Source organism: Cyprinus carpio, chromosome B21 (genome assembly GCF_018340385.1).
Source record: "Cyprinus carpio isolate SPL01 chromosome B21, ASM1834038v1, whole genome shotgun sequence".
Classification (NCBI taxonomy): Eukaryota; Metazoa; Chordata; class Actinopteri; order Cypriniformes; family Cyprinidae; genus Cyprinus; species Cyprinus carpio.
Window position 1 is genome coordinate 3944397 of NC_056617.1, and position 23969 is coordinate 3968365.

Genomic DNA, 23969 nt, shown 5'->3' on the forward strand with positions numbered 1-23969 from the left:
TCAGAGCGCTCGGCACGGCGGCGAGTCTTTTGTGAATTAGCTGTAGGGGGGTTTGACTTACTGGACGCGGCGGAAACGCGCAGCTACCGAAACGCGTCAAGATTTGTAAACTATGACGTCAGCGTGCAAATACATTTTGAAACATATATAAATAACTATAAACTGCATTACGTAGTTAGTCAGGGTTATGTAATCAGTCTATTTTTTTGTTCAAGGAATGTTCTAATGATATGTGTCCTGTGTAACAAGTTGATCCTCACCATAAATAAATACCAAAAAAAAAAAAAAAAAAACCTTTAGTTAGGGATTTGAATAAAAACACTAACCCTTAATATTATCCGTAGTAGGGTACACACCTTTATTTTACCTGGCAGACAATTAAAAGGCAAAAAAATCTGACTGAATGAATTACAATGGATTCTAGAAACTTTTGGCAAAACAACTTAGATTTTTTTTTTTTTTTTAACTCATTCAGTCGTAAAAATTAAGGTTGCTAAAGGTTTTTTTTTTTTTTTTGCCTTGATGTCACAGAAGAACCATTTTTGGATCTCGAAAGACCCTTTCATGTTCTTAAAAGGACAATTATCCTAGTGTGAAGAACATTTTAATAATCTAAAGAACCTTTTCTCACTATAATAAAGAATCTTTTGTGGAATGGAAAGACTCCATTGATGTTTCTTCATGGAACCATAAATACCAGTAAAGAACTTTTATTTTTAAACCTTTTTTTTGATAGAAAGCATGAGCAAATCACAGACAGACGGACACGGCCTGTTGGCCATAAAGGGGGCTGGTTGCTTTGAAAGACTATACACTCCATATGTCAGTCCTTACCCGTCCTGAACCCCTTCCCCCAAACACACACACACACACACACATAGTGTGATTATCTCTGCTCCTTCTGTTCATACCTCTCACCACGACCCCTCAGCCTCTCTCTCTGCTCCTCCAATTATAAAGTAACACATCTCATTCAACATCAGTTATGCTGCTTGTCACGAAGAAGTCACTTAAAAGTATGTAACTTGACTTCTGCCCAATATAAACAGAATCAAAAATAGTCTATTGTTTAATTAAAAGAACTTAACATTTAACAGTAAACCATGTGCAAATCCATGACCTTATTAATTCAAAGTGCAGTTTAATGTGATCATACTGACAGCTTGTAAAAGTGAACAGCAGCTTTTAAAGAGATATTATAACTCTCAATGTCCTGTTTATGTGATTAATCTCTCTAGCGATACATACATTGTAAACAAGAACAAACATTTCAAAACTAAAAGTCAATGAAAATAGCAACATTCCATCAAAAGCATTCAGAAGCTTTATGGTTTCAACAAAATGAAGCACAATTATTCTAATAGAATGAAAAAAATAAAGTTTAAAATAGTTTAACTTGATGTCACACTGTATAAAATGGCAATTACCCACAAAAAAGGTATGCATATACACTACCATTCCATACCTAACCAAAAATTTAGGGTCAGTAAGATTTTTAAAAAAAAAGATAATTAATAATTTTATTCAGCAGGTTTGCATTAAATTGATCAAAAGTGACTGAAAAGACATTTATAATGTTACAAAAGACTTTTGAACTTCTTTTTGAACTCTTTTGAACTTTTGATTGATCAAAGAACCCTTAACTATGTTTCAGTTTATACAAAAATCTTTATGTTTTCAACACTGATAATAATCAGAAATGTTTCTTGAACAGCAAATCAGCATATTAGCATGATTTCTGAAGGATCATGTGATACTGAAGACTGGAGTAATGATGCTGAAAATTCAGCTTTGATCACAGCAATAAATTACATTTTAAAATAAATTCAAATAGAAAACTGTAATAATATTTTTTAAACAATTACTGTATTTTTGTTCTAATAAATGCAGCCTTGGTTAGCAGGAGACTTATTTATTTATTTATTTCAAAAACATTAAAAATATGTTTAGGTTTTTGGCCTAAAACTCAATTCAAACTGAATTAATCTCTTAAAATATCTTGGCTAAAAATAGCAGAGCTGAATTCATACCATCAAACTTTTTCTGAAGTAAAGCCAGCAGACACATGAGCTCACATTAGCATACAGCTGCGGGTGTCTGGATGAGAGAAAACTCCTATTTCTTTGTCATTAGGGATGAACAGAGCCTCTTGTGGCAGCTGCCTAGCTGTGACCCCCGGGGTCAGAGGTCACCGGCTGCTTTCCCACACTGGAGGCTGTATTATTCAAAGTTTGGCTGTTCTCTGTTACTTTCAATCATTCACAAGTTTGTGAACTCATTTTAATAATAATAAAAAACACACAAGAAATCACAATTGTACTCTTTAAATATCTCTATTTATTTATCTTAAAATAGTTTTATTTCTTCTACATAAATGTTTAAAGCAAGAAAGACTTGCGTAAGCCAAAAATATGAACACTCTTTTGCTGTTAATTTAAAATACTGTCAAAATGAAAGGAACAAAAATAGAGTAACATGATTAAATTAAAGGGAAAGTGTTTCTCAAATGCAGTGGAAACCTAATAAAAACCCAAACCCCTATATGATGCTCAGTCGCACAGGTCTGTCCCTCTGTTCTCTGGATGTTTAAGGATTCTTAAATCTGTCTCAAATTACAAAACATTCCAGCAGGAAACACACGACACATGACTGGAGACAAAACACAGGCGGGGAGGAGGAGGAGGATGATGATGTCATAATGATGTTCAGTTGCACCAGCACAATGCTATGAAATCTGAAGCATAACATTTAGAAATGCTAAGAAATAAAGAGCCAGGTATGCTGGCGAGAACATTTGACAACATCAGGAAAAGTTCAAATGTCATCTTTTACTCACTTCTATGTGATTCCAAACCTGTACAACTTTATTCATGGAAAACAAAAAGGTAGAATTTTGTAGAATCAGTGTTCTCTTGCTTACAGTGAAAGTTAACGGGAACTAATGCTGCGGAGCTCCAAAAATGTTAGTCTTCTAAAGCATTTCTTTACACAAAGATGTAATTAAATACACTTCGGGGACTTAAGATTAATATTTGAAAGACGTCTGTCCTGGTCATCAAGGATGCATTTATTTGATCAAAAATCTGTATTATTATGAAATATTATTACTATTTAAAATAACTGTTTTCTATGTGAATATGTTGTAAAATGTAATTCGTTTCTGTGATGCAAAGCTGAATTTTCAGCATCATTACTCGAGTCTTCAGTGTCACATGATCTTCAGAAATCATTCTAATATGCTGATTTGCTGTTTAATAAAAACATTTCTGATTATTATCAATGTTGAAAACAGTTGTGCAGCTTCAGATTTTTGTGGATCTTTTTTTTCCCAGGATTATTTGTTGAATAGAAAGTTGAAAAGAACATTTATTTGAAATAGAAACCTTTTGTAACATTATAAATCTCTTTACTTTAACTTTCAATCAATTTAATGCAGCCTTGCAGAATAAAAGAATCAATTCCCTTAAAAAAAATAAAAAAGTCTTACTGACCCCTCTTGAACAGTACTGTATATAGACCATATGTTAGAATATGCATAAGTGAAAATGAGATTTGAGAGCTCCGTTTAAGAATATTTTCATTAAATAATGCCTTAAATTTGCATGAACTAGTTTAGTAGTGGTTTAATGTCACTTGTGGAGATTTACAGCATCTGTCCCCATATTTTGTGTTCCAGAGCAGAAAGTCAGTCGTACAGGTTTAGAACAACACGAGAGCGATTCAACAGTCACTAGTGACAGATGTGCCCACTTTTAACTCTGAAAGGACTTGCTTTCCTTCACAAAAGCACCTGAACATGAGACAGCAGCTGGGATCTAGCAACTGCCTTCACTACTGAGGGCACAGAAGACAAAGTCTGAGTTTGACAGACGGACACATCTTAAAGGAAGTTCAAACAAAAGGGTGAAAAAATCTTACTTTCAGATGACATGAGAGCTAGTAAAAGAAGAAAATGTTTAATTTTTGAACGAACCATCCCTTTAAATTTCTCTGCTACTATCTGTTTTCCAACTTCAATTTCCCTTTTTCAATAAGCCATTATTAACCTCCTGTGATTGACAGATGCAATGGTCCAATCAAACTCTTAGAGGGGCGGGACACAGTTAAAGGCGTGGCTAGGTGAGCCAAAATGGCCTCCGGCACTGTTTCAAAAACTTCAGGGTTTGAGGGTGATACAGAATCTGAATGAAGCAGAATAATTCACATTCAGGTAGTGAGTGCTCCTCACACACAGTGGTCTGACAAGTGACAATCACGAGGAAGAAAAACAAAAGGAAAACTTTCTCTGCATCTGATGGTAAACAGACTGAATATATTGCCAAGGCTCAAAGGGATGGTGTACCCAGAAATGAACATTTTGTCATTATTTAGTCACCTTAATGTAATTTCAAACCTGTAGAAACACCAAAGGAGATGTTTTGAAGAATGTTCATGTTGCTCTTTTCCATATAATGAAAGCATAGTGACTTTCAATCTCCATAAATGACAATAAAGTGCCATAAAACTAGTCCATATGACTTTTAATGGAAAAAAATCAGCATGGATATTCTTTAAATCATCTTCTGTTTTCTAAAGCTGTTTTCTAAGTCATATGGGTTTAAAAAGACATGAGGGTGAACAAATGATGACAGTTTTTATTTATTGGGTGAACCATCCCTTTAATACGCACAGTTTGCAAGATGCATAGTCATATTGCTCTTCGAACAAATGATTCATAAATGTAACATCAAGTAAAACACAGCAAATATCAATAAATAGCTTCAGTGGTGTCTGGGATAGCATGATGCAAACATAGAAACATGTATATAAAACAAAAGTTGTGGTTAAACTGCTTAAAAATGCAAATTAGACCCCATTTAGAACAAAAATAACTTTTTTTCTCATCACACATTGATTGCATTCACAACAAGATACACTACAGTTCAAAAGAGTTTGGAATTATTCATATTTTGTTTTTAACGAAGTCTATTCTGCCACACAAGGCTGTATTTATTTGATTAAAACAGTAAAAACTGTAATATTGAGAAAATGTTATTATCATTTCAAACAGCTGTTTTCTACTTGCATATATTTTAAAATGTAATTTATTTCTGTGATCAAAGCTGAATTTTCAGCATCATTACTCCAGTCTTCAGTGTCACATGATCTTCCAGAAATCCTTCTAATATACTGTTTTGCCGCTCAAGAAACATTTATCACCATCAGTGTTGAAAACAGCTGTGCTGCTTATTTTCATCTTTAAATGTCTTTACTGTCACCTGTAATCAATTTAATGCTGAATAAATGCATTAATTTCTTCCTTAAAAAAATCTGTAACCCAAACCTTTGAATGGTAGTGTATCACTGTTGCTACAAATTATTACACAGCAAAAATGGTTTAACATTAATAATAATAATAAGAATATTTCTTGAGCAGCAAATCAGCATATTAGAATGATTTCTGAAGGATCATGTGACACTGAAGACTGGAGTAATGATGCTGAAAATACAGCTTAGATCTCAGGAATAATCAAAACATATTTACATAGAAGATGTTTATATTAAATTGTAATAATATTTTACAAATATTACAGTCTCTATATTTTTTTTATCAAATAAAAGCAGCCTTGAGGAGCATAACAGACTTCTAAAACATGAAAAAATCCTAATAATTCCAAACTATTGGCTGCTGGTGTATTTGAATAAGAAGCTCCATTGGCATAATAAAAGCAAGGGCCCATTTCACGACAATGCAATATGTATGAACATGCTCCGAAAACCTCTAATGCTCAGGATACACACACACACACTCGCACGCACGCACACGTATTGTGAAAGCAGTATTGGGTGAAGAACACACACTCCAAGGCTTCTTCCCACACAGCAGAGCAGCATCAAATGATTGACAGTGAACACACACACACACACACACACAGAGCAGTGAGACGCTCGCTCCGCTGAGAGTAAGACCAGCAGGTCTCGGCTAACAGCTCTACAGCAGCTAAACAGGAAGTTACATCACAAAAACAGGGGCTGGGGCGGTTCAGCAAGTGACTCCTGAGGCTGACAGCAGGATCATGTAAGTGTGGCTGTTTTTTTCAGGGGGGCGAAGTGACTCAAAAGAAGAGAAGACGTTGAAATCTGAGGATGTGACAAAGTAAAACATCCCCGCTCTGCCATTATGAAATGAGTGATTTAACCTGTTTTTTTTTTTTTTGGCCGAATCTCACAAAAATGCCTCCAAATCAATGGGAAAAAACCCCCAAGAAATTATATTTTGAATAAAGAAATAAACAGCGTTTATTTCTAAATTTGACATTTTCATTATTTTCATAAACACTCTAATGTAGAGCATCCATGATTAACTGTATTACAGAAAAAAAAAACATTGACAAGGATAAAATTATTTTAATAATATAATAAAAAATATTTTTTAAATTAAATCAGTACAACATTTTAAATATTTCAAATGATGGTCTTTTTAAAAATGACAACAACAATAAATGTCATCATTAAAAAAAAAATAGTACTAAAACAGTCTTGCTTGTTTTCGCCTAAATATAATTTCTATATTCTTGATTTTGGAGTGAAATATGACCAGTTTTTGTGAGATTCACCAGTTTACATTGAGTATTAATTTCTATAAGGAAGCCCCATATTTAGTTTTTATTTCAGACCAGTAGCTTTGATACCTGACTTTATCATGGGAGAACTTGGTACAGTATTTGCTCATTAACCATTACAACCTGATAAAATCTGCTGTCTTTTATTCACATCGCTGTCTCACAGTAGCAAGTAATTCATCAGGCATATCAGAAGCAAACATTGAGCAGTGTTTTTCATTTAATGAAAGCATCATTCTGTGTTCTGGTTTGAGTCACTCGGCCCACCAGTCACATGTATCTGAGTGTGTATCTAAGCGTGTGAGTGTGTTTGATCACAGCAGGTATCTGTGCCGGTCTTCATCCAGTGTCAGATCCACCACCTCAGGAGGAGGAACCCAGACGGACTGCGCCGAGACGGACGTCCACTGAGCCGGAGCTCTCTGCTTCCAGGAAGAAAGTGACTGGATCACTCCACCGCGAGGAAACCTGGAGACCACGCTGAAAATAACATCACAACAGTCACAAAAAAAACATGTCAGAATTCAAAGTTACTTGAAAAATGAAAAACAGGGTTTCTGCTGCTCTTAATCCACTCTTCCACATATGAAGGTCTTCAGAAGTCTTAAATATGAGCTCAAAGTTGGCAACAAATGATGCATATAGTGCAAAAAATTAATACCTTACTTGAAAAATGAATACCTTCTCAAATCAAGAAAAGATTTAGGCCTACTGAGTTACAAAATGAAGACATGAAGTCTGAACAAAATAAAGTGACTATGCTTAAAAGAAGAACATGTGTGTCAAAGGGGTATGAAAACTTGATTTCCCTTTGAATTAAGTTGATTTTTCTGAGCCCGTGGGCAGATATTTTTTTCTTGTTCTAATATTTTTCTAACTGGCAATTATTTGCTGATTTAAGAATGTTTAGATATTTGTATTGGAAAACAAATACTGAGAATGATGCATGCAACATTTGAGGCCATGACTTTATGAAATGAACACTTTCTGCTCCAATTTAATGCCTTCATTAATGATTTAATACTTTTTAAGAAAACCCTGTTCATTATACCCAATGCATTAAGAAATTCTAATGAATTGATCTCTTTTTTAAAGTACTAAAATTAAGTCAAATCCTATTTCATTTCAACAGAAATCCACTTACATTAAAAATGACTTTGGTTATTTAAAATAAAGGGTTACTTTAAAATAAAAGCATGTTAAAAGTGCATATACAAATGGCAAGAATCAAGATCAGTTTTGTTGCATTGGGTGTAATATAAAGCATTATATGTATAGGAGCTGCAACCAGTCGTTTATTTATTAATCACTTTTTATGGTTTTTCTTCTAAAAAAATAGTTTATTATAGTCCAAATATTCAGTGTATTTTCAGGTCATGATAGATTCTACAAGAATTGTTGTTTAAATGTAGTTCAACCACCAATTCACAATTCTGCAAATTATTGTTTAGAACCAAAATATGATGTGCATGTTATTGATTACCTAGTAAGCACATGAATACTACTAAATGACTGCTGAGACGAGGATCGGCTCACCCGGCGTTCTCTTGAACTCCAACGATCTCCACTTCACTGTCTGTGGACGCCAGACTCACCTGAGATGGCTGGACTTCGACTGCAGGGACTGCACCTACACAAACAACACACTACATTCAGCAAAACTACAAAAACCTACAGCTTCAATATTCACTGCCATCCTCACTGCCAAATGTGAGAGAAACTGATGTAACACGACAGGAACAAAACACGCATACACTAAAACACAAATGTCCATACAGAAATCAAACTGTCTGGATTTCACTTCTGCATATAAAATATCCTGTAGTTGAGGCCAGAACATATTCATCTCAGTAAATGTGAGGTAATGGCTGCATCTCAATACACACACTAAAAGTACTTAAAGTGCCCCATTATGGATTTTTGAAAATTAACTTTCATGCAGAGTGTAACACAGGTCTAAGTGAATGAAAACATCCTATTTGAAAGTGCACCGTGTATGAAGTTACTTTCTCTCGAAAGAAAGAGTCAACTCTGAATCTTTGAAACGAGTCGTTTTTAAAACGAATCCCAAGGCGTTTCATGTTGACATCAACATGAAGCATTAGCATATTGCCCACCCACTTGTTGGTCTTTTCTTGTTGGTCTCAATGAAAATGCCAAATCATTCTTTGCCACTAGGTGCCGCTTTTGGAGCAGTAAAATAATGGTTTCCCTGGTAACACTGAACACAAAGCAGCACTGCGCTCACAAACGCTGCTTTATCAGGCATTACAGGCGAGATGAGACCAATCACCACAGATTAGTGTCACGCAAAGGAGGGGTTTGGAAAAAGTTTGGGAGTCGTTGAGCAAGTAATGTTTAAGTGTTTTTGTATTATAAGGTAATGATGTTGTTTTTGACCTTGCATGCAACCTGTTGTTGGGGACTCCCAAAACCAAAATATGAACCTTTCATAACCCATAATAGGGGCACTTTAAACACAACGTTTAACTTACACATGACTGGTTATCATGTTGCAGCCCCAGTGGTTTTGCATAAGTAATTTTGTTCAAAATAAATTAATAAATTGAATAAATTCATTAAATCACATACATAATAACAAAACTACTGTAGCTGCTTCCCAATTTTGTCATGGAAAAATGTGAAATTGTACAAAAATCACAAAACGTCTCTTTGGTAGTGCAAGGGATTGTGATCTAAAAGCATGTATTGATGCACATTTTAAACAAAAAGTACAAGAAGTTTGCTAATCTAATATTAGTATGTGAGTTGGGACGCAGCCATTACGTGTATGAATGTACAGTCAAACTACAGTAGAAACGAACCTGAGAGCGACTGCGACTGCTGTTCCTGTTCCGAGTGAGTGTCTGAAATATCATAGTGTCCAATCACTGCAGGACCCACTGCAACACACACACACGCCGTTCAGAAGATTCGCCACCGTATCGGTACGTGCAGAATTCTGCGATCACATTAGTTCCCTTGGAAAATCTAGCTATATTTCCAAATGCTGGATTAAAGATTAAAGTGAAACATTGAGTGTTTTGCTTTAAGGTTTACACTGCATTTATCATGCTGCTGGCTGCCACAGATCATTAGATTTTTATTCCCTAAATAAAAAATGAAATTTAAACAGCATTTTCATTAAATGCACAATATACATTTTGCAAGCAATAAAGCATTAACCCTCATTCTGAGAGATATTTTGAAGAATGCTGACAGTAGTCATTGACTATTTTCCATACTATGGAAGTCAACAGCTACCGCCAACTGTTTGGTTACCAAAGTGTCTTATTTTGTGTTCAACAGAAGAAAGAAACTCATACAGGTTAGGAAAGAACTTGAGCGAGCGTAAATTATAGAATTTGAATTTCTGGTGAGCTATTCCTTTAATGTTATCTCAATGGACTTAAACTTACTGACTTTGCTCAAAAAACTCAAAAAATTTATAATTTTGTACTTTTTTGGGACGTGTTACACTTGCGGAGTTCAGAGTCAGATATTACCAAAAAATAGCATATAAGTTTCTCTTTATGTTATATTATTACCAAATATTGGATTCAATCTTTTTATGAACTTCTTTTTTTGCATCATTGATCTAAGCTCAGTTTTTGAGTGAATACTGACAAAATTATCCATAAATAATACCCTTTTTTCACTGGAAAAAGTGTTCAGAATCCCTTTTTTCCGCCGCAATGCAACATTTTCTAAGAGAAAGAGGATATTCGACAGTAAAAATGTGTAAGGATTTTATTTTATCCATCAGGAATTGAATTTACGTCTCTATTATTAAAAGTTTTAAGACTAAAAATAAACTTTTTTCCTTTATAGAATAACGTGCACTGATGAACTGTTCCTTATAAGACCAGGAGGATGTGTTATTAAAGTAAATACGGTAAATTTTTTCTTGTTCTCAAAAAACGTTCTACAAATTTATAGTCTGTGATAATAGCCCATACATGGACATTAAATGTGAACTACCTGGATAATAAGGCTATGAAAGTCAGGCAAAACAGATGAATGCTGGTAAAATACTTGTATATTTATTTACCAGCTAACAACAAAGCAGATATCACACGTCAATAATGTGTTACATAGACATGGAAACACAACTGAACGTCGCCTGGCACACTTTTACGTTCGGTGAGGCAGTAGTATAGGACATTAAAAATAAAGAAAAAGTATTTGGAACAAATAAAAAGACATCTATCTCAGTTTACTCATTTCTTGGTTTCTAAGGAAGGAAGGAAATTCTGTCCTCCATCTAAAACATTATGACACTAAACTTAGGCAGCCTGGTTATTATAACACAAAAAGACATAAAAACTTAAACAATCTCCTATCAGACACTCTGTACAGTAAAGCAGTACAGCAAATAGCTTTCAAGTCCTCCTGAAAGTCCGTAACTACAGTAAACCTTGACTGCGAGTGTTTGTGTTAGTGTGGAGGAAGCACATGACGGGCCAATCTCATGAAATCTGGCCAGCTCATATTTCACCCTAAAATCAAAAAGAAATGACATGAAATTATATTTGGCAATATAATTAAGCCTATTTATATGCATATTAATAATTCTGAAATTGTGACATTAACAATTAAGAAGATTTTGCTGAAAAAAAAAAAAAATATTATCTCATTGCAATAACGTGAAAAAATGTATAAATTTTTTTCCAAATATTACAATATTGAAAGTAAACTATTTATATATCAGTATTTGTTGTCCTGCATTTAATTTTTTAATTTTTTTTTTTATTGTATTATAAGGTTTTTCAGAAACCACAATGCAATGAGAAGCATCAGCTCAAAGTAAAAACAACCAGATGCATTACAGTAAATTAATGTGCATAACCGTCACTAAAATTATTTCAAAATGCATCAAAAGTTAATGTTTCTAAATTCAGGCTTTGTTGTTTTTATGTAAACATTAACTTTGGGGTAAAATACGATTTTAACATGTTATGGAAATCACCCTTAAACAGATGCATATAGTCAAAAAAAGTGATCAGCATCTCTTGCTTTAGAGATTGTGTCCAGAAGAAGCAGTAGAATCACCCGTTTATTGCATGTGCATCACGGACTGTTTCTATAAGTGTTTGATGTTCGTCTGTGTGTCATAAGTTAGTATTAAGCATAAAAACCTATGTACAGGCTGTCATCACATTACAGCTCTCTGTTGTCAGCTTATATCATGCATATTCCGCTTTGGGAGAAGCTATTAAATAAGAACCTAAACCAATCCACAATGCAAACAAGAGATCTTTGGTAGACATGCCGGCCCAGATGAAGACAGAAAGACACATGGGGGTCGATGCGACACTTCAGAAGTCTCTTGTGGAAATAACGTCATGAAACAGTTCTACAGGAAAGACAAATGATTCTTTTTAACGATTCATCTCCAGGTGAGTGGAAGAAACTGGCTCTCCCGAAGAAATGAGATCGCAAAGGCACTGAGTGTGGAGGGCGGCCCTGAGATGGCAATATAAAACAACGGAAGAAAGACACATGAAGTTAAAGAAAGGGTTTAAGACATTTCTGTCTTTATTTATTCATCCTCATGTTGTTCCAAACCTATATTAAACTATTTCTTCCACTGAACACCAAATCTGAATTTTAGAATATCCAGGCTCTTTTTTTACAATGGCAACTGGGTCTGTCAGCCTCCAAAAAAAAAAAACAGCATAAAAGCCCAATATTTGTATTAAATATTTTTAATGAAACATTTTTTTTTTTTAAATCATTTCTATAGCCAGGGTTTTTTATAGCTTTTTGCCCCGTTATGTAAAACAAATAAAAAATGAACCATTTCATCTCATTTTATTTTTGATTAACATAACTAAAAAAAAAAAAAAAAAAAAAAAAAAAGCTAAAATGAAAGTTAACGGAAACAGACATTTCTCATTTGAATTTTGTTTACTAAAATTATATACTAAAACAAATAAACTAAAAAAAAATATGTTTAAGGTAAACACACACACATATATATATATATATATATATATATATATATATATATATATATATATATATATATATACACACACACATATATAATTGTAGAATTTTATATATATATATATATAACACACACAATTTTTTTATTTTTGTATTTTTTTTTATATATATATAAATAACATATATAAAAACAAAACTACTAAAAATTACAAAAACTACAATGAAAAAGTAAAAATTAAAACCTTATTCAAAACTGCATAAAAACTATAATAGAATCATATAACACTAGAATAGTATGATACTAAAATAACACTGCCTGGAGCTTGACAGCCTCAGTTTCTTGTTCACTTTCATCAAATTACCTCAATATTCCTTGAAAAAAAAAAAAAAATTCACATTTTGTGTTGCATGCAAGAAAGCCAAATGGGTTCAGAAAGGCATGAGGATGAGTAAATGTTTCATTTGTAGGAAAACTGATCCTTTAATAGAGAGAAAGAGATAGATGTGGAAGCCAGAATGAAGATGAATTTAGTAGGAGATAAAGAGAAAGTTTGTGCACTGTCCTAAGCCTCCACTTCAGCGGTCGAATTGAGTCGGCACAGTTGTGTTGCGTCAGTGTTCTTTAAATGTTCGGTTCAGGCGGCTCTGCGCTTCCATTGACACCAGCAGTCTGAGGTGGTGGAACCGTGATGGCGCTGAGTCGAGCCATCTGATAGGCTGCCAGCGTCTCCTGCGACTCCGACGACGGCAGGAACGAGCTAACGTGGCTCCGCCCCTCTTGATTTTCACTGGATGAAAGGTCATCGTCTGAATGCAGGCGGGTCAGTCTGTCCATCCACACACGAAAGCGCTCCTCGGTCTGTCTCTGCATCGCGGCGAATCGTGTAAGAGCTTCCTCCAAGACTCCGCCCAGGGTTCCGCTGGCCACGCCCATGTCGAGTTGGCCCCGCCCACGTGCTGATGCTCCGGAAGCGTCGGCTCGGCGATGGCCAGCTAAAGACAGACGGCAGTGCCGAGAGAGAGACGTCAGACACACAGGAAGGCAGAAAGCGGCGGCGTTATTGCGTGCACACCGGCGAGCATGCTGGGGACAATCATGCAGCTCTCGCAGTGCATTCTGGGTACAGTTCACCAATGGTCACATGACTAAAGACGGCTTAAAGATCACACAGTGAGGAAGATACCAGCTTTTTAACCACTATAACACCAACCAACCCTCAGAATATTACATGAAGAAATAAAGACAGAAGTGTAACAACTAGAGATGTTTGAACCTGTCTGAAAAACTAGTGGACTACTACTGCATCATTATGCTTGTTCAGAGACATATCAGAGAGCAGATGGATTTCTGAACAATAAATGTCATCCTGAGAGATAATCAATGAATAAAAAGGCTAATTAACAGGATATCACGCAAACCTCATTGAAGACCTCACGATTTATGCGTAATAACAGCAATGTTAGTAAGATCAGATGATTTGACAAGCGCTTGCAATTTTTTAAGGTGGTGAATGTGCACAAAAGTAGAGCTTAGAAGACGGTTTTAAAAAGGATGAATTTAGAGGCATAACTTTAGGGGAAAATACCTTAGAAACATTGCTTGTGTTGTAATTGCGATCTAAAACTATAAAAAAAAAAAAAGGATTTTGTTAACTAAAATAAAGCCGATATAACATATCATAAATAATATTTAAATATTAGGTGAAAAACTTAAAAGTAACTTGGAAATGTTGCCTTAATTAACAAATAAAATATGTTGAAGATAAAATTACTAACATTATTAAACGCAAAACTGAAATTAAAGCTATACAGAAATAAAAATGTATAATGGCAAAAGCACATAAAATTACTAAAACTAAAATTAAAAATTAATACAAGTCAATTCAACTGAAAACAGAAAATACAAAAATAAATTAAAAATAAAAATGGCAAATATAAAAACAAAAGGGAATCCAAAATATTAACAAATACTACAGTACTATATAGTAGGGGTGTGACAAGACACTTATCCCACGAGACGAGACACGAGACTGGGTTAAAAAGATATTAGAAAACTAAACAAAATAACCTAATTTACAAAATGTTTATTGCTTAAAATATATATTAATTTAAAAAAAAAAAAAAAAAAAAGGAAAATCAATGAAGGAGTCATTGTCCCAATTCATAAAGACTTGTTTCACTACTGGAATCTCCTGAATAAAGAATCAGTGACAAATAATTTTTTTTAAATGGGCAGTTGTCGCCACCTGCTGGTGGAAGAGGATAAGCATTACAATATGGAGACAGATTAGTCTCAAATATAATTCACGCAAAAAACACGATTCACACATGCGTAGACAATTTCACATGCATGAAACCTAATTCACGTACACACAAAAAAAATTCACGTGCGTGAAAAAAAAAAAAAAAATTCACAAAAAGCAATTCACATGCGCAAAATAAAATTATATATTCATAAAATAAATTTCACAAATGCAAAACACAATTCGTAGATATACAACTGTGCACAAAAACCTTTTGTTTAAAATGTTCTAGTGTCTGAATGTACAAATCGTCATTTACTACGAATCCACTCGGATTTGTGTGTGTGTTTTTGAGACTTTCCTGGCAGAGCTCTCTTCCCACCTGGGTCTGTCGTACTCTTTAGCCAATCAGATGCGAGCTTACCATTCAACCAATCATATCATAAGCCACTGAGAGTGCATTCAAGGAGCACGATTCTGCGCACCTTTTGCGCAATATGGATTAATTAGAACGGAAATTAAGCCTTTACATCAGTTATCCCATAGACAGTAAAAGAAATGGACACAGCGACCCCATTGGAACTCAATTGAGACACAAGTGAAGCCCATTTTTTAGCGATTTTTAGAACTTCCGTTTCTGACGCGCAGACCTCAAACTAAGCTTGATGACGTCAGCAACCTGTCTGACAGATGTAAACCTTCTAGTAGCTGTGCGTGCAAACTGCCATCGTTAATCTTGCAGAGATGGCGAGCTTGAGCGGGGGGGTTCTTTGGCGTGAGTGAGCAGGAGTAAGTATTCTGTTTAATTATTTTGTATAGTATTTAAAAATGTAACGCCAGGGCTTCTATGGGCTTCTCTCTTGACGTCTCCCCGATTGCCTGCGAGCTTCTGAATGCACTGTCAGTGGCTTATGATATGATTGGTTGAATGGTAAGCTCGCATCTGATTGGCTAAAGAGTACGACAGACCCACGTGGGAAGAGAGCTCTGCCAGGAAAGTCTCAAAAACACACACACACAAATCCGAGTGGATTCGTAGTAAACGACGATTTGTACATTCAGACACTCGTACATTTTAAACATTCAAAGGTTTTTGTGCACAGTTGTATATCTACGAATTGTGTTTTGCATTTGTGAAATGTATTTTATGAATATATAATTTTATTTTGCGCATGTGAATTGCTTTTTGTGAATAAATATATTTTTTCACGCACGTGAATTTTTTTGTGTGTACGTGAATTAGGTTTCATGCATGTGAAATTGTCTACGCATGTGTGAATCGTGTTTTTTGCGTGAATTATATTTGAGACTAATCTGTCTCCATATTACAATACATACACACATTAAGATACGTTCGTTTTGATTGCTACTGAAGAGAATAAGTTTTATACCCAAACTGTAAACTTTTATCCCAGCACTTGTTGCTTAAATGTCTGTAACACAGAAATAATAATGTGTGGCTGAAAAGACTGTTGCTCTTTCTGGATCGGCAGCAGCGTGAATGACGCATTAACATGAGCAGCGACAGAACGTGCTTCTCACGCTCCACTGACGCTCGCGATGTGAAAGTCATAATAGATTGTGTGGGTGTTTGAATTGAGATCGCGATCTTTAAATGATTAATTGTTAAGCTCTAATGTAAACACTGCAAAATGTTTTGCAAGGATAGCATCAGGTTCTCGCGAGACCAGTCTGAGACACATTGGATCTCATCACATCCCTACTATACAGTAGTAATAATACTAAAATAACACTGCTGCAAAAAAACAAAACAAAAAAAATGATACGCTCCACAAACGATCACATATACTGAGATTCAACTCCTGTCATCCCAACAATGTGGTCCCAAATAGGTAAACGCCCCCTGGTGGCCCCACAAGGACATAATGCATATGTAGAAGAACAAATGAACAAAAAACTGCAGACACATTACACACACAAGCCACAGATATAGGACACAAAGACAACAGATACTGAGGCAACTGAAAGACAAGACAGAATGAAGAAAATCTGGTGATATTCTAATGCAACCCTTTCATCCAATACCTGGTATAATTGACTTCCAGTCCAATCAAATGGACTTTACTCTGCATTCATTACAATGAAATTCATTTTGTGCATCAGCATTCATCGTTGATCATAAATATACTTGATTATAATGTCATTGTGTTTAATTGCTATTTTAGAGAATATCTATTGCTTGAACATTTGTCGGCAGGAAAGCAAAAGCTTTAGAATGTTAAATGTACAAAAACATTATGCAAATTAGCTGCTGTGTATTTTGTTATACTCGACCTTGGATTTGAAAGCTTTTAAGGACTATTCAGAGTAAGGTCAGAATGCTGTTGTATTCTGATAGCGGAGAAACATTCTTCACCTGCCGCTTTGCGCTGTGAGGTCATTCAACATGCATTCACAGAAAAACACACCTGACCACTGCAGGAGACTGTTGTGTGATTTGCCTGATCTATGAGTGTGTGTTTATTCAAGCGTTCCATCATTCAGGGAACATGCACCAAACATAGCTTTACTGCAGGTGTTGGTTTGTTTCGAGACTCGAGGTGGGAATCTTCACGCACCTCAAGATTCAGTTCGATTTAGAGTCACAAACTGATTCCAAAACAATTCTCGATGCATCTCAATTTTTCCAGCAACTGCAAAGGGTTTTAGTGAGATTTTATACTACTTTATACTATAATACGCCTGCTCTCATCCAAAAACAGAAATAAAAATAAGTCAGTATAATCTCAAATAATGTAAATAACATTATTAATGATAATATATGAATAAAATTAATTACACAATGATCAATTAAAAATAATTTTAAAAATTAAATTATTCTGGCATCATTATAGATATAAAATTATATAAAAAATTTTGCACACTTTTTCTTAACTAGTTAAAAACAACGTCTACCGATTACTGGAACCATATAGTTATTTTTATTATTATTTTGTAAGTCATTCAGTGAGATGGTCAGATAAGTAATTATTTATTGAAATAATAATAATAATAATAATAATAATAATAAAACATAATGATTAATTAAAAATAAAAACAAATAAATATATTTTATTGCTGTGATTTTACTCTCACCATACAAGTTGTTTTTTTCAGTCAGATAAGCAATTATTTACTGTAATTAGCATTAATAAAATCCATTATTAATAAAAATAATTACACAATGAATTTTTTTTAAATAATAATAAAAAATCTTAAGTGAAATGTCAGATAATAAATGTATTAAAAATAGCAACATCAATAATAATAATTATTATTGTTATTATTAATAGCAATATAATGTCTATAGATAAATGTATTGCTTATTTACTGGCAGTTATTTTCTCAACAGAAATTAAAAGTGAGATGGTCAGATAAGCAATGTTTTATTATCATTAACATTAATATTATTATTATCAAAATCATATTTACTAATAATATATATTGCTATAATTTAACGATTTAGATATTATTGTGAAATTGCAAAAATAAAACAATTAAAAATTGGTTTCACTGGTTGTCACATTTAATAAGTCATATTAGTCATTACATAATAAACAATCAATCCAGAATGATCGGTGAAAGAACCGTGATGCATCAGCGAATCGATTTGTTCAGGATTCGTTTGTGATGTATGCGTGTCCACAGAAGGTAACCTAGACAAAATGCTGTGTGTGTGTTCAGTTACCTGGTGCGTGAGAGTTGATCGGCTCTCCATCGTTGTCGGACGAAGCCGTTAGTGGCGAGGATGAGGACGAGTGAGCTGTGATGTCACTGTCGCTGGTGCTGCTGTCCTGAAGAACGTCAGGTTTGCGTCTCGCCGCCGCCTCACGTTTCTGCCGCAGCTGTCGCATGCGCTGCTTCTGCTGCTGGCTGCGTGGGCCCCTGACGCGCACGCGCCCATTCAACTGCTTCTCGTGGCAGCGGTTCTTCTTGGCCGCCATTGCCACGGGGGACATGTCGCTCTCAGAATGCGAGCGCCGCGACTTCCTGCCGGCCGTCTGAACGGGCGCCGGCGCTTCTTCCGCCGACGAAAGTGTGTCGGAGTCTCCCAGGTGACCAGAGGAGGAAGGCGACCGCAGGCAGACGGAGGAGTCGCTGTCTTCCTGCGCGCAGGACTGGGTGGCAGCCGGAGGCGGGTCTGTTTCCTGCGGCTGACTGGGGGCGGAGTCTCTGTGAAGCTCGTTTAGTAAGCACGGCATGGAGAGCAGGCCGGGGGCGGGCTGTTTGTCAGGACTCTGTGAGCTGATTGGTTCCTCGCATGTTGGCGAGCTGGTGGGCGTGGTCTCTTGTCTCAGGGGCATGTCCTGCTCCTCTGTTGTGGCCCCACCCTCTGTGGGGCATTCAGGGAGCTCATTGGCCTTCTGGGCATCAGTCATCTCTGGAGGGCGGGGCCAGGGGCGGAGTCTCTGAAGTGGCAGTTGATTGGCGATAAACGGGGGCAGTTGACCTGGAAAACAGGAGTTGTGTGTCAATATAACTGCTGACTAGGGCAATTTTTCAGATTTTATCGATTAATTCAAATTAAATTTTTTGCTACGATTTTATTTTTTTAGAAATCGAGGAATCGCGATTTTGAATAGAAATATTACCAAATGTTAGAATTAGACACTCTGACAATAAGAAATAAGAAAAACATGCAAGAAGATGTGAGTAGAACTTCTTTTAGCTTGAGTGCAGTGTTTTTATAATGCCGTTTCATGCATGAGATGCTACAAGAGATGCGAGCACAACAGTCAAACGCGTCCATGTTTACATTAAAAAAAAAAAAAATTGAATGGAAAAGCAGCACAATTGAATAAAAAAACCTGTGAAGAACTACTACAGTATGTCTGACATTTCATGTTTGCATTATGGTGACAGGCTGAAAGCTGCTGTTCATCATTTTTACAGAACATTTACAGTAAATAATAATCTACTGGGGTGTTTTCCAGAAAGCACCATACTACTACTTTCTTCTTCTGTTCAAACGCCGTTTGCATACTTGGTTCATATCGCCACCTAATCTTTAATCCTTTAGAATAAGAATTATATTGTTTGTTTGATGCTAATAATATAATAAGTCAAATCAGATATGTATTTTTATTTAAGAAATAAATTATAGAAAATGCCGGTCCATGATGTGTGAGATGATAATATAAAATGTTAATAAAAATAAATTAAATATTTCCTTGTCACAATAGTTATTACATATGGCAATTAAATAAATAACCATATTAGAATAATATATTACCTTATTTATTACTTAGGCCTATCTTAGTGCTTTATAATTAACATATCATACAACTATATTTCTATAACTATACTGTAATAATATTAGGGATGTAACGATTAACCTCGAGCCAGTTGAAAATCGATTCAAATGTGTCACGATTCAAATCGGTTCAGATGCTAAACAAATCGAGATTAATTTAGGGGTAGGAGTTTATATGATTCGTTTACAGCAGAAACCAAGGAAACGCTTTAAGCGCCACCTGCTGGCAGAGAGTGAATCTGCGTCTCGTTCAGCTCGTCTGCTGTTTCGGTTTCGTGCAGATATTTTTATGTATAGTTTCACAAAACTGAAGTCAAACCATTCTGTTTTTGCTACAAAATTTCGAAATTTTACAATATAATTTAAATTAAAAACTGCTCATGTTGCATGTATGCAGCATCTTTGTTTGGATCATGATTAAAATGCTGTGGTTGCCACTAATTTAAATGGAAAGAGCACAACCAAAGCCTTTTGTTTACATTAAGAGATTTATTTTATTTGTGTTACTTATTTGATTTGGGGCTTGTTGTAAAATTTCAATTTTTTTTAATTTATTTACATTTACATTATATTTAAATTTTGTCATTTAGCAGACACTTTTATCCAAAGCAACTTACAAATGAGGACAACAGAAGCAATCAAAACCAACAAAAGAGGAATAATATGCAATTGCTATTTTAGTATATCATTATAGTTATGGTTCAGTTTCACAAAGAAATGTACAGCATTTTGTCAAAGCAATAATAAAAGGACATTTAATTCATAATTTGTCTTAAATATCATTTTGTTTAAAAAAAATTGTGGATCGAATCACGAAATCAAAATCGTGAATCGAAACGTGAGTTGAGTGAATCGTTACATCCCTAAATAATATATAACATTGTGCGGAATCTGTCACGTCCTCTGGAGTCTCGTCAGTACATCACGCATGCACTGATAGCTCTGAAGTGAACTAACCCTGAAACAGAACCTACTATAGAGCAAGTAATCTTCAGAGAGGATAACTTACATTCACGGAAAGTAACTTCCGGTTTTGGAGCCGAAAGCTGAGTTTATCCAGCTTATCCAAGCTTATGCTTACCCTTAAACATACCCGGCTATGTCACATAACCTGCTTTCTGGAACACCCCCCTGGTGTTATCCCTTCAGTCATTTTGAATTACCTTGACATTTGAGTTTTTTTTTTAAAAGCATTTTCCTCGTATTATTTATGTTGACTTTTTATGTTTTTCTTGTTGTTTTACATTGTGTTTTTGTATTTTTTTTGTATTTTTTGTGAAGATATTTAACAAGTGATTTGCTTAACATACATTATGTTGACAACTTCATGTGTGCTGCACTTGGAATATAGTTTTCTGTAACTAGAGGGTTAATAAAGAAAGTTCCTTGAATCAAGTTGTAGTTACATTTTCTTATCAACCTTTCTGCATGTCATCGGACTCCAATGCACAATGATGCATTTCACAAGAGCCTGGCCTTGAAATGCTTTAAAAACTTTGTCCATAAAAATATTCATAACTTCATAAATTCAAACAAAAAAAAAAAATAAAAAAAATAAATTGGCTGTAAAAGAGTTTATACTGACTATATAAACATTCATGACTTTTACAGCATGGGAAAAAAAAGTAATCACAATTTTAAATCTCTCATAGGTTTTCCATAATCTGTGAAACAAAACACTACAGATCTTTAAATTCTCCTCTCCAGTCAAGCAAAATCAAAACTTTGCTATTGTAACTCATGACCCTGTTTTACAATTAACACCAAAACTCTTCATTCAGAAATCTGATGCTCAATACTTGAAATACATATGTACACAAAAAATAATGCCATCAAATATTTGGGATCTTATTTTTGTATACTGTTTATATATATATATATATATATATATATATATATATGTGTGTGTGTGTGTATATATATGTATGTGTGTATATATATATATACACATATACACACACACAGCCATTCAAAAGTTTGGGATCAGTAAGATTTTTAATGGTTTTTAATCTCTTATGCCCATGAAGGCTGTATTTATCTGAAAAAAAAAAAAAAAAAAAAAAAAAAAAAAACAACAGGAAAAAAGTTATATTTTGAAATATTATTGCAATTTCTAATATTCATTTCCTGTTTTAATATGCTTTAAAATATAATTTGTGATGCAGCTTTTTTCATAAGCCATAACTTCAGTCAAAAAAATTAAATAAAAAATTATTAACCCCAAACTTTTGAACATTAGTATATAACACAATTTCTATTTTGAATAGCCTAAACACTGTTCTTTTTAACTTTTTATCCAATTTAACAAAGCTATCAAAGGTACTTCTAGTAACACACACACACAAAAAAGTAGTACAACTGTTTCCAATATTGATTACAAATCTGCATATTAGCATGATTTCTGAAGATCATGTGACACTGAAGACTGGAGTAATAATGCTGAAAATTCAGCTTTGATCACAGAAATAATATATTTTCAAGTATATAAAAATAAAAATTCCCAAATTTCACAAAATAAGTATATATATATATATATTTTTTGGCTAAATGAATGCAGCCTTGATGGTCAAAATAATCTTCCTTAAAAAAAAAAAAAAAAAAAAAAAAAAAAAAAAAAAAAAAAAAAAAAAACAACTTTAAAAATCCTACTGATTCCAAACTTTTGGACGGCACTGGATGTGTGTGCGCATAAATATATACACACATATATACACACACACACACACACATGCATATAAATATTATTTTTTCTCCTAATTAACAGTGAAGAAAATATAGCTGTGGATGCAACAAATAAAAATGTCACAAAACAAGAAACACCACACAAATAAGAAGGAACTTGTATTGATATTCTGAAAATGTCCTTTCCCCAATGAATGTTACATTTCTTATAACCAAAAAACAAATATAACATGTATTATAATAAGCCAAACACGCACAGACTGACTGCCACAGATCAGATTTCTGTGTAGGACAATGTTAACAAACTGTAGCATAAGGGTTTTAGATACCATGTCAACTATGAATTCAAGAAGTTAAAATGCAGATTCAGAAAGCTTCGTCCACGTTTTGAAGGAGATCCCACATTCATGATGGTATTTTCGAAAACTGTGCTTACCATGATCATTTTAATACGAGTTTCCACAGCATGACTAACTTGGCTCCTCGCGCAGGAGCCCTGAAACATCCCTCATGCATGAAGATCGAGCGAGTCGCATGCAACAGCCCGCAGCTTCACACGCTCTTAGTTGCAATGTATAAACATCAATGCATACTTCCTCAAAATCCCAGAATCGGTTTATAAAGCATTGAGCGTGCATGCGATTCAACGCAACTCAATGCATCCGTGAAAGAAATGAACGGAATACGTCTCTTAAAAAAATTACAGAACTGGGGGGGAAAAAGTAAAACAAGCGAAAACAAAATAAATATTGCACTATGCAAATACAGACACTGCAGCACAAACACTCGTCCTGCGACACACTGTTGCTGTAACACTTTCAGTCTGGATCCGCACTTTAACCGGTACATCTGCACGTCGCGTGGATATAACCCGCATTTATGCATGTATAAACGCGTGCATTAATTAAACCGAAAGTAGGTTTTGGACAAAACTGCAGAAGAGGCTCAAAATGGAAGAACGCAGTGTTAAGAGCGCGCTCGATAGCCGTCGACGTTACCTGGTTCAGATCTGTCCTCATGTGTGTGTTCTGTGGAACATCTCAGGCTCGCGGCACCACATTCATGAGGGAAAATACGGAGTTAGCTGAAATTTTATGGAATGACTGTTGTGTTCCCGACTTTCTGGCCGCTTTAGCGCAGTTTGCTAATTTAAAATGTCCCCACTAGCCGTCGCTGGAACAAATGTGTAGTCGTCATTTCCGCTGCGGCGGAGCCGGGAAAAACAAAATGCGCCAC

At 34.8% G+C, this 23969-nt stretch overlaps 1 protein-coding gene across 5 annotated transcripts; it reads right to left on the reverse strand.

The window, feature by feature from the left end:
- Positions 1-6729: 6729 nt before the first annotated feature.
- On the reverse strand, positions 6730-23913 carry LOC109072137 (uncharacterized protein C18orf25-like). Of its 5 annotated transcripts, none has more exons than XM_019088409.2 (5): positions 23732-23913; positions 18486-19247; positions 9428-9505; positions 8139-8232; positions 6730-7082 (listed from the first exon to the last, which is right to left on the reverse strand). In XM_019088409.2, exons 2-5 carry the CDS (start codon positions 19174-19176, stop codon positions 6917-6919), a joined length of 1029 nt encoding a protein of 342 aa, XP_018943954.2. In that variant the 5' UTR covers positions 19177-19247; positions 23732-23913; the 3' UTR covers positions 6730-6916. The 5 variants fall into 5 exon arrangements, with proteins under 5 accessions (XP_018943954.2, XP_042603644.1, XP_042603645.1 ...); XM_042747711.1 differs by having other exon boundaries at positions 6950-7082; positions 8086-8232; XM_042747710.1 differs by lacking the exon at positions 9428-9505 and having other exon boundaries at positions 23732-23912.
- Between the last annotated feature and the right edge of the window lie 56 nt (positions 23914-23969).